Source organism: Maniola jurtina, chromosome 11, assembly GCF_905333055.1.
Source record: "Maniola jurtina chromosome 11, ilManJurt1.1, whole genome shotgun sequence".
NCBI lineage: Eukaryota > Metazoa > Arthropoda > Insecta > Lepidoptera > Nymphalidae > Maniola > Maniola jurtina.
This window is the reverse complement of record NC_060039.1, coordinates 13,145,652-13,159,921: the sequence shown is the minus strand read 5'-3', so window position 1 is coordinate 13,159,921 and position 14,270 is coordinate 13,145,652. Positions and strand designations below refer to the sequence as shown.

The 14,270-nt window shown below is 37.2% G+C and overlaps 1 protein-coding gene across 7 annotated transcripts in view; it reads left to right on the top strand.

Annotated features, from left to right (window-relative positions):
* LOC123869656 (CUGBP Elav-like family member 4) overlaps positions 1 to 14,270 on the top strand; it is an 895,280-nt gene that overhangs the window by 694,914 nt on the left and 186,096 nt on the right. For all 7 annotated transcript variants that reach the window (XM_045912648.1, XM_045912647.1, XM_045912646.1 and 4 more), the window contains one exon: positions 3,519 to 3,644. In XM_045912648.1, the coding sequence (XP_045768604.1) occupies positions 3,519 to 3,644 (126 nt within the window). The remainder of the gene's footprint in view (positions 1 to 3,518; positions 3,645 to 14,270) is intronic.

The window sequence follows — 14,270 nt, the reverse complement described above, 5'->3', positions numbered from 1 at the left end:
TTGAGGTCAAAGTAAAACGTATTGGGTGCCGCGCTTGAATCAGACAGACGAACGCTATTCGTAAAAAAAAAAAAACTGTCCAAACTAATTTGAGTTTTAATTCGAGGTTTCCGTAGAACGTTGTGATAAAATCATGCCTAAGTACGCCCCTGCCCACTTCCCTTAGAAACATTTTTATTTCTTTCTCACCTACGGAACCCTCTGCGTTTGATAATGAGTCACCGTTTTAGTGTAATGTGCTAATTATGTGTTGGTCTGGATTTGGATTTTGTTCGTTGTTTCATTTTGACTAAAACTGTGTGTTATATGTGTTTTTATAGACGCTGTGGTTGTTTTTTGTGTCATGATAACGGTGAAGTGCGGGCCAGCGTGCCGGGGGCGGCGGTAAGGGCAAACATACTGACGCAAGGTGCTGGCACAGCGGTGAAGTTCACAGTTAGTTTATCGTGACACCAACAGTACACACGATATATATATATATACTATGTCAGATTAATTATGCTTCGAGCGTGTGTTTCTGTGTACACAAAAGATAATTTCACTAACTACAAGCTATATTGTCAATTTACATAAATAGCAAACCAAAGTTTCTAGCCCACTTGGGAGACCATTCTATAAAACCAGTGATTTTTTTTTTGCAAAGAGTCGCTCTTAGATCACGAAAATCTTAAAAATAACGTGTGACGATACCGTTTGCCAATGCCTTGTCGAAGTTATGAATTCAAAATCTATTTTTACTCCACAAAAACTCAAAATTTCATCGAAATTTTACAAAAATGGGCACGATTCTGGTACTTATTAGATTTTAGGCATTAAAAAGTATTACGTATGGTGAATAAAAAGTTATTAAGTATTTTATAAATTATTTTTATTTAAAAAATGTACAATAATCATGACGTCATCAAAAAAAAAAAAAACAAGAATATTATTGCTAAAATGTTCACTTTTTATAAAATAATTCAAGTAAAAAACAATATGGCGGATATGTACACTCATGCGAAAGTAGTGAGACTTGAAGTCAACAAAGAAATTATACCGATTTTGGAAATTAATATCATTCCTGTAATGAACTGGAAATGGATACCATTTTCCTAATCAGCGCCCTGAGAAACCTCAAAAATGACACGCATATTATTTTGGATTTGAATATTGATGTTATTTGCGAATCACACTTTGTAAAATCAGCAAGCATCCCGAGAAATCGCAAAAGTGACGCTTTCATAATTTTTTCAATAGGTTTGAAGACAGAAAAGTTTTTCAATAACTTTTTTACTACAAGAAATGACAAAATAAAAATTACATTATTTTTTTTATTAATTTATTTCCCTACTCCGAAAAATAAGACTCACAGCATTAATTCAATGAAGCTCAAAAGTGAACATTCTAGTAGTACAGCTTAACACTTCGAATCGATTGTAATGGTTGACGCACATGACTGCAAAGTCACGCCCGTCACTCCCACGGTCCCTCCCGTCACCGCCGCACAGCAGACGAGTCCCCTGGGTTACCAATTGGCACGTTGACGTTTCATACATCCGCCGCTCCACGCACCGCCGCTGGGCTTTTGTGGTGTGGCTCAGTGTTCCGATCCTATTGGCAAAATCCGTTTCACGCACACGCTAAGTAAACGTCAAGATAAAATTGTATGGAATGACATTAATTGTGTTCGCGTAACTGTCAGTTAAACTAGGAACATCGTCATATTAGCCTGGTAATACAAGCTGAGAATTTCAAAGGCCTTGAGTATACTGTACCTTGCTGTATGAATATGGAAAAGAATAATATATATTTCACATTTATGTCACATATTCATATTTATTTTAAAAATAAATTAATTTCCGCGTGGTACCTGTAATCTATGCTAAATTTTCGCAACTAAATACTAAGTTTTATTTCAGTCTTCTCAGTATAATCTAATTTCTGCTAGTCCAACTGGTAGAGTATACAAAAACCGATAGATTTGTCGTTTACATAAAAAAGCCGTTAGATTACTTAGGTTTTTATTAATTGTATTTGTATATACAGTCACGCTAATCTCTCTCAAGAAAATGTCATTTTCATAAAGTTGAGTCTTGATGTAAAAAGCTTTAGGGACAAATCTCGCGGGATTTCGCTCGATGTGTCTCTAGCCTAATAAACGTGTGCGGAAAATGGATATGCTCTGGCCCCAGAGCCTCAATAGTGTCCATTTATAGGTTAACAAACGTGAAATTGGTATTGCAGTCTTGCTTTATTATGAATCCGTCAAAAACGTTTGACCATTCATACTTAAAGAGAATTTTGGTACATACACTCTTGGCCATGAAGCGTCTTTTATCGGTTTTCTTGGTATTATTTGGTCTAAATAAATGCCAAATGAAGTTTATTATCCTTGAAGGCATACAAATGGTGGAAGTCAATGCCCTTTTTATAGCCACTCGTTGGCCAAATGTGTACACACCATTACGCCAGGTCACGTTTGTTCACTCTAAACTTTGCACTAAATGGTTTATTTACATGTAACTATGCAGTGTCATGGTCAAAGCTGGATCGTGATCTGTCAAAAAAAAACTGTGTATGGACGAGTATGAATGAAGTTAAAAGGGTGTAATAGAACGGTTCATTTAAAGTGGATATTTTTTTTAATGATTGCCCAAGAAAAGCAGCGTATCTAATGTTTTCAGGTTTTATGTTTTATATTTAGTTTCTTTATTCCACCATAAAGTTTAAATGCCTGAAAAATTTGGATGTATGGGATATTGTTGGAATTCTTATATCATCCCAAGGTAACTGGCTATAATTTTTTTGAAAATAAAAATCAAAATGGCAATATTTTAACGAATTGTAGTTAAATTAGAGTTAAATATACTTACTTTACTTCGTTTGCTTACGCGTAATTTTGATTCGTTGTTTTTCATTTAAACTATGTATTGCGAATAGCAATAAAAGATAAATTACATATAGGCGTTTCATTAAGGGTGCTGTTATCTGAAGCGAAGCGGGACGGAAATGTTTCAGCAGACCAATCAGATTATTGATAGGTCACGTGATAATTTTATCACGTCATCTTTTAATAATGTGATTGGTCTATTGAACTTCACTCCATTTCACCATACGGGCATATTTAGCGTGTTTTTCTGCTCACGAAATTCCAATAGATTTGTCCCTGGCTTTATTTTACGGTTCTTTATCGCTGTGGGTTCCGCGTCAATTATAGAACAAATCAACCAAAAAATGAACCGTTTCCCCTTCATTAAATAAAACTCCCGAACATTTTTGTGTTTTTGACAGTTCCACAACCTGCTTGTCGGAAAAACTGCACCAATCATTATTACAATCCCAATTGTTGAGATTGGCTGAACTTATGGTATTCTTGTTGGTACAATGTAGTCTAACCACTCAGCGGTGATTGCGATGTGGCTATCATTTTACCGTAATCGAGCACCTGGAATCTTTGGTACTGCATTGTTATGTGCTAAATACGCCGTAAAGGTTTTCCAGTGTGCATACAGTTAGCTAATGCCCCAGTTTTCTCGCAGATCGGAAGCTGTTCGTTGGCATGCTCAGCAAACAACAGACTGAGGAGGATGTGCGCCAGTTGTTCACACCGTTCGGTACAATAGAAGAGTGCTCGATACTCCGTGGCCCGGACGGCGCGAGTAAAGGTAAGCTTTTAGTTTGTTCACAGGTATAGAACGAGACAGCTAAAACTTATGGTGGATTTATGATAGTACTAGAGGATGCCCGCGACTTCGCGTGGATTTAGGTTTTTAAAGATCCCGTGGGAACTGTTTGATTTTCCGGGATAAAAAGTTGCCGATCAAGCTACCTCGGTACCAAATTTCATACAAATCGGTTAAGCGGATGGGTTTTTGGGAATCCCGTGGGAACTCTTTGATTTTCCGGCATAAAAAGTAGCCTATGTCCGTCCCCGGGATATAAGCTAACCCTGTACCAAATTTCGTCAGAATCGGTAAAACTGTTGGGCCGTGAAAAGGTAGCAGACAGACAGACAGACAGAAGCATGGATTTATGAAGACGCGATAAGTTGTAAAATTGTATAGGTAACTCAAAACATTTGCCAAAACTAATTTTATGTTTAAGTGTATGATAATCCTTATCGTAAGCGAAACAACTCTATTTCTTTGCATCGATGACTATTATTGAAAAAAAGTGTAATAACAATTTTCGCAACCCAACTCCGTAATGTTCAACCATCGTTCGTGATTTGATCGAGGGAAGTTTACCAGCGCGGGAGTAGTACCAGTAACTGGTATACTTAGTATTAGATATTATATCGAACCCAACGATTTAGAATCGAGATCGAAAAATAATTAAGTCAGAGTAAAATGAACCTAAAAAATGTCATTATTTCAGGCACCGATTTGAATATCACGACGTTTCTGGAGTGCTGGTTGTAGATAAATGGATGAACTTGAGTTTTAAAAAAAAAGTTTGCAGATTTATTTACGTTAACACTGAAGTGTTTAGACTTTAGACGCTCGAACTCTACCAACTTCGGTATGACGTAAAATCTTATCCTAAGCACACGGGAGTAAGGCTTCTTCAATTTAATTGACTATAGGTATTGGAGCATATGAAATTTGAAGAGCCAATTTACTTTGACGCAAAATGGAATGCGCGCTTAATAAAGACGGTAAGGTCAATATAAGAACGCGTATCATGACGAAGACGCGGAATCAGCGAAACGTGCGTAATTTGAATGAGCCGAGAGCTTTATTTGATGTTAAATAAATCTGTAAATGAGACAACGTTTCGTTCGTCTTTTATGGACGAAAATTGTTTGAAAGATATGTTCTGTAACGTTTTGATTTTTCTTTTTAACATTAAATTTGTAAAGATGACTGTACCATTTTATTCAATTACCTTTCATATCAGTCAAGTAATGGTCTTCAATTATTGACCTCGTCATCGTCATCTGAGAGTTAAGTAGTCCACTGGTGGACTAGGTCTCTAGTAGTGATAAATTTCCGAATTACTCCAGCCAGGAATCAATTCACGACCTCCCATTTATAAGACCTGCTTCTGCGCTAAAGACATCGTCAAATATCTGGTCAGTGTGATATTAGAGAAAACGTAATAGTACCTTCCAGGTGTAAAATAAACACTCCGCAAAGGCGTTTAAATAAATAATGACTTTTGTTATGACATAATAAAGTTCAATTCAGCTCGTTCAGCGCTACAGCCTAAAATTTAATTTCCTCTTTATCTATCGCGTAAACTCTTATCTCCTCTTTTATAAGAGACTAGCGACCCTCGCTTCGCACGGGTAGCTTACTACGATTTTCATAGGGATCTCCAATTTTTTCAAAAATAAAATACAGCCATGAGTAACATAACTCAAGAATAATGAAGCTGGAGAAACAATTTTCAAAATCAGTTCAATAAATCCAGAGATTACGCCCTACAAACAAACTTACACACTTCACCTCCTTATAATATTAGTATACCTAGATACGAGTAGAGTGGCTAGCGCGCAACTGTAGCTGTATATTCCTCGGGTCACGTGACCAAGTGAGCCCAGCCTGGTAATATTTTCCGCGCGCTGAGGAGAAATATTCGCACGTCCGGGAAGCAATCACACGTAAGAAGTTGATACGATAAATTTCACTCCCGCTCCAATTCTGTTGTCCTGGTACGAACGGGAGCTCGCGAAAATTGAAAACCCAATTTGCTCCGACATAAAATGGAAAGCGCGCCTAATAAAGACAGTAAGGTCAATATAAGAACGCGTATCATGACAGAGGCGAGGATTTCACGAAACGTGCGTAATTTGATGTGCCAAAGGCTTTATTATTTTTATTGCTAAGTATATAAAATTGTAAATTGGAATACATGTATGAGGAAGCATTATATTTTGTAATAGTCGTAAGTTTGTAAATTATTGTGAATAGATACTTTAATAAAACAAACATCAGAACAAAACAGCAATAGCCTAGTGGTTAAGAAGTCATCCTGCCATTCGAGGGGTCCGGAGTCCTATCCTGGGTACGCACCTATTCAGAGTTTTTTTTTTTAAATTATATAGACTTGCGCTTGGCTGCAATCAGACCTGCTAGCAAGTGATGATGCAGCCTAAGATGGAGCGCGCTTGCCTAAAAGTTGCCTATTCACTCTTGACATGAAGGTACCCATATTATAGGTTAAAGGGAAAACTGAAGCCGGAAGGCCGTTCCATATCCTAGCGGTTCGGATTAGAAAAGAGGATGCAAATCGCTTCGCACGTGTTCGAGGAATTTCGACTACGTATGTAGGTTATGTGCGTTAACAATTAAATAAACCTAACTTGCTTTAACAGTGAAGGAAAACATCGTGAGTAAATTTGCATGGCTGAGGATTCTCCATAATTTATTCAAATGTGTATGAAGTCTGCCATGCTATGGCCTAAACCCTTCTCATTCTGATAGGAGACCTGTTCTTAGTAGTGAGCTGACGATGAGTTGAAATGGCGGCTTTCACATTGGCCAAAGCCTTATTAGTTTTTATAAAATTAGGTTTAGTCATCGATGGGTAGTAGGTATATTATGGTCATTGGTACAGAATAGTAGGTATAAATGACAGATAAGGAACAAAATGATATCGCTCATATGGCCAGGTATTTTTGAAATGAGAACAATCCATTTCTTCACGCTCAAATGTTGAATACTTAAAATGTAGAGTTCTCATAATGTTTAATGGCCAATTAATTTTTTAAATGAGATTTATTCTTAAACAAAACTTAACTCTTAAAATTTGACTTTTGAAATAAGGTCAAATTATTAGTTTTGCTTTTATTTTTTGGTCCGCTTTTGAAGTACTTATTACAAATCTCGTAGATACTCATATCGCTGTATACGATAGGCGTATAAAAAACAATTTATCAAGTAATAACTCAAACCTCAAACGTTCAACCATGACATTAAATTCGGCTGTTACCAACAATTACCTAAGTTGACTAGCAAGCAAATGTTTACTACTAATTCAAATTGAAACAGTAAGGTTGTACAATACGCAAAATAACAAGACTATCGATATACGAGTAATATACGAGTAATTTAAATACTGTCGCCAATCTGTAAAATCCTGTATCGTAAAGAATGCCCAGGCATTTTATAAAATACCTAAAACATTCAGATAATGTATAAAATATTATTTTATTCATTTTACCATTTTTATCATAAAGAGCGATCGGTAATGTTAAGTTTGCGATGAAAAATGTGTTTGGATACAAATTCGTGTAAAAGTGCGATTATGTTTGTCCATTTGTTACCTAGTAATGCATAAAGATCAAATGTGGCCCAGAACAAAATCTGGATACCTCGATTCCACGCACTCTTACCCATAGAGTGTTTTTGTAAAGTGTAGAGATCCTGTTAGAAGCGAGCCTACGAGGCTGAGTGAAGCGAAAGGGTAGGTGGCCAGTGAAGCGAGTCGGTGACCTCCGTAGCGAAATGGAGGTCGAAAAGATGAAGCTGAATGAAGGAGCGACGGAGCAAGTTGTTAATTTTGGCCGTAGAGAACAGAAGAGAGGTAGTAAGTACATCCCTACGTCACAGCCGCGACCACGTAATACGTCATCGCGCCAGAAACAGCCCGTCTCGGCGTTACGCAACTTTAATTTCATTTTGTTCTCGCTTGAATTTCGCCGGATTTTAATTGAGTTTGTGCTCGTAAACTCGGGATAACGCGGCGTGGTTTGTTAGTTGCCTAAGCGATGCTGTCTTTATGTACCTATATTAAAAAATTTCAAAAGAAAAATAAAACCGACTTCAAAAACCAAAAACACTAAAAAGTAGAAAATAATTTTTGTTTAGCTACACATGTAATGTACCTAGGTATGAAGTCGAGCGAGCATATTAAAACAAAATTAGAAATCCAAGAGTGAAGCTCGCCCGACTTCATACCTAGGTACATTACATGTGTAGCTAAACAAAAATTATTTTCTACTTTTTAGTGTTTTTGGTTTTTGAAGTCGGTTTTATTTTTCTTTTGAAAATTTTTTATTTCACAATTTTTAGTGGACCCACTGTACTATAATATGCTATGCCCAGTTAAAACCCTACTGTTTACTAAGCTATTACAGTGATCGCGAGCAATTTGCTCTTATCCATTGAGGAGTTCTGTTCTCCATCTCCGAAGATATTCATCAGATCTTCACCAAATTTATATGGGACCACCTGCACAGTATATCCTTTCAAACAAAAAAAAAATTTCCAAATCGGTCCAGGGGTCTTTGAGTAATCGGGGAACATACATAAAAAAAAAAAAAGATCCCGACGAATTGAGAACCTCCTCCTTTTTTGGAAGTCGGTTAAAAAGGTAGGACACACTAGGGACTATTTGTCGGCAAACTTTTTGTACTGTCCAAGTATGTGGAAAACATATTGTTATTTACCTCGGTACCGTAAATGGTGCCTCAAAAATAACTTTGATTGCCTTATAAAAGTACCAACTTGAATAAAATTCACTCACTTGATTACACGTTTGCCCAAAATAATTATGTTCGATTTAAGAGGACATCGCTCTCGGCGACTTGCAGCCTTAGCAACTATATCGCGACCTTTTTGCAGCTATACAGCTGTACTACGCTACGGAATAGCTGCAAAAGTTGGGGTGGGCGATCTTCTGTGGACAAACGAACAGATCTCCTAATAAATAATCTACTAACCCGTAGATTATCCCATAGGTACTCATGAACTTCGGTTAAATAATATTTTGTCGATTATAGCTTTTTATTACTCCGTCATTATAGGACGATGAAGTAATTTACATCGTAACTAATGTAGCACCAGATGTAGGGCCAAATTATAATTGTCTTTAATTACACGGCGCCACAGCACAATAAACTCAATTTTATAAGTTTACCCGCGCACATGTAGAGACTTCTGATTGTCTCGTTTTTGCGATCACTGAGCAATATTTTGTCGAGCAGCATGTCGGTAAGCTTTTTAAGCCTACTCCGTCATTATGGGACGATAAAGTTATTAACATTGTTACTAATGTAGCGCCAGATGTAGGAGCAAATTGTTAATTCTCTTTAATTACACGGCGCCACGGCACAATAAACTCAATTTTATAAGTTTACCCGCACACATGTAGAGAATTCAGATTGTCTCGTTTTTGCGATCACTGAGCAATATTTTGTCGGGCAGCATGTCGGTAAGCTTTTTACGCCTACTCCGTCATTATGGGACGATAAAGTTATTAACATCGTTACTAATGTAGGGCCAGATGTAGGAGCAAATTGTTAATTCTCTTTAATTACACGGCGCCACGGCACGATAAACTCATTTTTATGAGCCCTCAACGTTATCGCTGTCGACGTTTTAATTATAAATTAAGTGGGATTTCAGGCTCGCGTTACAGTCTTTGATACTCGAAGTTGCGAAAAAGTAAACGATCTCGAGCTACTTTGCCAGCGCGCCTACGAGAGTCCTCGTGCAAACTTTCTCATTTAATCCACATTTAATTACAATTTTCCAAGGTGTGCCTTTAATTTTTTAATAACTAAAAGCTTTCGGACAGTGTTTCAGTTTTAGACGAAACTTTTTTAATTTAATTTTAAAATTTTAACATAATAAAAGGCCGGTTCAAGGAGACAACATTAGGAGGCTTTTATATTATTCGCCACATTTAAATCAAATTATTTAGGTTCTTCATGAATATTACCTTTTTTATGTAAGGTTTATCTAAATTAAATAGTTTCTTTCAATAATTTATGACCCAAAGCTTTTTAAAACACGTATCGAATACAGGGGACTAAAATGGGAAAAATCGTCACCCATCACCGCGTGCGGCACCGTTATCGTGACAGCCGCTGGAGAGAGAATTATTTTCTCACTCTCAATTCTCCCTTCACATCTGCTGGCTAATGCATAATATGCTCTTGTAACTCCATTGACATGGGTGAGCACTCTCCATTTTTCTAACAGACACTGTGTTCACATTCCTGAATATTAGTCCAAATATTTTAGTTGATAAGTACATATCTGCATTTATAAAATCAGTGTCACAATCTAGTAAGCCTTTTATAAGTAAGCATAGAAAAGAGACATTATTTGAGATGTAACTCCTTAACACCCCACTTTGTTCCTACTTAGTTTTAGCAAGGAACCTCTTACAAGTCTAAAACATTAATCCCCGTATATCAGCAGCGAACATAACTCCTGGAGAATTGCGCCGCAAAGTACCCGCGTATTTTACCTTTACAATTAAACCGGAACGGAATCACTTTCGCCGAGTTACAGAACCGGGTAACGGTCAATAAAAGTCTCCTTAATCTGCTATTTCTGGCGTTATCACCGCGACTCACCGTGCTAACGTTGTGCTCGTATTCTTGGTGGATATTGATTTGTCGAAATTTAGGTTAACACCTGTAAAGAATTAAAAATAATCTCCTCAGTAGGATCTGCTTTCCGAACTATCCGCTAGAGTCGTGCATAAGTTGTCTACATGAAATAAAGACATTTAATTTCAATTTACAGTTTGATAAGGGGTATATGGGCACAGTTCACGACAGATAGGAAACTTTTTAAATTTTTTAATTTATAGATTAATGTTTGGCTGTAATTAGGCCTGATAGCAAGTAATGATGTAGGATAAGATGAAGCGCGCTTGTCTAGAAGTTGCCTATACACTTCTGATTTGAAGGTACTCTTATTAAAAGTGGAGGAGAAAACTGATGCCTGAAGGGCATTCCATATCCTAGTTGTAACTTATAACAAAACGTAACGCTTCAGGTATACTGGCATGGCAGGCGTCAAATGCTACCTACATTTGACGCTAGATAGTCTATAAAACAGTCATTTGATTGTCCTATTTTCCATACCTACTCTTCCAACGTAATTAATTACATTGCAAATTTTCGTCTCTTAAGGGTCATATTGTTGTCAATGGGCTGTGATATATTAAATTTTTAACAAGCTCCGCTTACCGCGGTAAGTTATGCATGGTGCCATTTTTGAGCTTGATTTTCATTTCCTTAGATATCATTCCTCGTAGTTTGTTAGTTTGTAGTAGGGATGACGTTGTATTGTAAGCATCTAGGCCACCGTCCTTTCAAAGCGTGCGGTCTACCATTATCATACGTTATTTCCGAGAAAAGACAATACGTCAGGCGAGCTCGTGAGCCGTCGCTAAGTGTGAAGTAAATTGGTGATATTTTACGACCTAGCCGTTACCAGAGGCTGTAAAGAGAGCTAGTTTGCGGCAATTTTACGATGGTTATACTCGCACTGTGACTTGCACCCTTATTACGGTCGGACGAAACGATAACAAGAAGTAACGTGGATGGATGTTGCCTTAGATTTTTGGATGTTGTTTTTAAAAATAAAACTCGGAAAGGTTAGAAGCGGCGGGATGTTTTAGCTGCGAGGTCGGAATTGAAACAACAAAATTTCGCAATCCAAATTTAGTTTGGACTTTGAGCAAAGTTTTTTGACAAAGTAAGGGTGCATTTAAACAAGAGTCATGGCTGAGAGTTCTCCATAATGTTCACGAGTTTCTCTTCCCAAATCTATCTAGCAATTTACACTTGGTCAGTGTGGTGGATGATGCTTTAAACTAAACTCTTCTCATTCTGAGAGGAAGCTGTGCTTAGTAGTGGGCCTGCGATGGTTTGAAATGATGATGACGAACCCAATCACGCGGACAACGTACAGAAACCCGCAATATAACGCGTGTAAAACTCGGAATCAATACCCCAAGATGACTTACCTAACGACGCGCTATTGAAACCGTGGACTTATCTACGCAACGTTCATTGATCTCTCGCATCAGTCAAAAACGTCCAAGTATGGCACAACCCAAAAAAAAGATCCTAACATAGCATAATTCTGTATGCCTTGCACATACACAAAAGCATACAGCGCTGGTTTTCAGCCAGTGGGAAGCACCCAGGATTCGTTTCTGTTCCAGTTATATTGCCTAACCGTACTATAAATATACATATTACCAGATACTAATATCGCTTCAGTACTCACCCCTTGCAGGCTATCGCGATTCGCATCTCTTACCACTCGATTCAAAAACAAATGGTATTCTAATGTTGTACTGTTGCTTTATGAACCCCTATCTGGTAATGTCAGATATAGTCTCAGAGCTGGTGATCAAATGTTTAACAAGACCGCTAGATTTTTAAAAAGTACGGTCGACCTCAGAATTGAGTAGCAATTCCGCGAAGCTATTGCATCAAAAACCTGTCGCATTTATGGCCTTTTTCTATGAACGCCACACACACCTAACGCATATGTATAACCGTGCACACGAATATGATCATTAAGGTGCTAAACGACTTACGGCCTTTGACTGTGCCATTATTTATATGATAAGTGATGTTGCAGTCCATATCCATTCTCGGATCAGGCCAGGCATTTTTGTTTTTGACCTAGAAAATACAGCTACAGCAGTGCGCCTCTTCACGGCACTTATCTCATGTGTGTGAGAGAGAGAGAATTAAGAGATAAGAGTTTACGCGATACAAAGAGAGGCGTGTATTAAATTTCATTTAGCAGCTCCGTGCGAACTGAATAGCACTATTGCAAGTCACTATTTATTTAAACATATTCGCGCTGTAAGCCTTCTTTTAGGTACAATAAAATTAAGTATTCTGTGCTAGGACGAAGTAATTCTAAATTTTCTAGCACTATACATTGTTTAAATAAACTTTTCCCTAGCTCTTATACTATTGTGCAAAAACTCTACGATCCGGAACTCCGATGCGAAGCAACATAATCGCTGGAAGGGAATACCCACATTTATTATTGTCCTTTGTTAGGGAAACGAATGCGGAACGGGGTTACGGTGAAAAGTGTGCTATCTACCTAATAATATATAACAGACGTATTTAATTGGTGTAAAGGACGGATAGCTTTTATTACATATCTTTCCAAAGAGGAGAGTAAGGTTTTCAGGGTGTAGGTATGTATATACTATGTGAGTTTCTTTATTCCACCATAACTACTAAATAGACAATTAGGAGTTTAGGCAAATTGATTTGAATGTACGGTCTACAGTTTTGGCGTATCGTTACATCAGCCCGAGTGACACTGGCTATAACTTTTATTTAATTTTTTACATTTTAGTTTGTTTTTTGGTAGGACAGTCGTGATTTTAAATTTTTGTAATTTATTGTTGTTTCTAAGATTTATTTATTGTAACGAAATTATCTGTAAGTAATACCTAATACAATGTTAATTCAACAATAAACGGATTAAATTGAAAGCTACTAATAAAAATATAATTAAAAATGCTAACACGGAAAATATCGGAAAATGTTATCTTGTTTATAATAAAGGTAATCATATTTCAAAATTATATGTTTATGTATTTTGAACAAGTTATCCTTTGAGTTGATACTGCGAAGCTGGGAAGGCAAAAAGCAAAAATTGTATTTAGGGCGAATACAATCTTAGTTCTCAAAACAAAAGCAATAAAAAGGTTGAAATTTTCTTGGAGAGTAAAACCTTAGAGTCGTCCTAGTTACCCGGTTCCCGCAATTCCGCAGCTGTCAGTTCCGCCCGCCAGCGTCACGTCACGTTACCACGCCGGCGCTCGCCGCAAATCAACCGCACCGGCGTTCCGTGACATATAATTACACTGTCACGCTGAAAAGGCCTAGCCTGCGCTTTGTATGTTTAAATACATAATAACATCCTTGGAACTCATCCAAATTAACATTTTAAACGTAGATTAATTCTTTCTTAATATTGGAAATTAGCTTTTTTGAATTTGTACCGACAATAATTATTCCCTAATGAAAACACTATCTAAAATGAACCTCCAAAGATACAACTCCCGATTGAATTAAATTTCAACCTACAGTCTTAAAAGAATACCTACGTGTTAAAATTCCTTTCTTATGAAAAACAGAAAGAAAATTTTGAGTCGTCCTCGTTACCCAGTTCCTGGCGATTCCTGGCATCATATCACGTTACAACGCTGTCGCTCATGCAAATCAACCGAGCCGGGGCGTTCCATAACATATTATAATTTTATTATACTATCACGCTGTAAAGGCCTAGCTTGCGGTTTTAACTAAGTAAATCAACATTTTAAACAGTCTTAAATATTACTTAAGCTTCGAAATTTACCTTCAACTATGGATTTTGTACAGGCAAGTAACGAAAACAAGATCTTAGTTTCTATAAAGAGAACCCTAACGATTGAGATAAATTTCAACCTACATTCTTTATTGGACACGTCTTAACACTCCTTTCTTTTCAACTTAGAGTAGTCCTCGTTACCCAGTTCCCGCCAATTCTGGAGCTGTCAAAACCGCTCGCCAGCCCGTC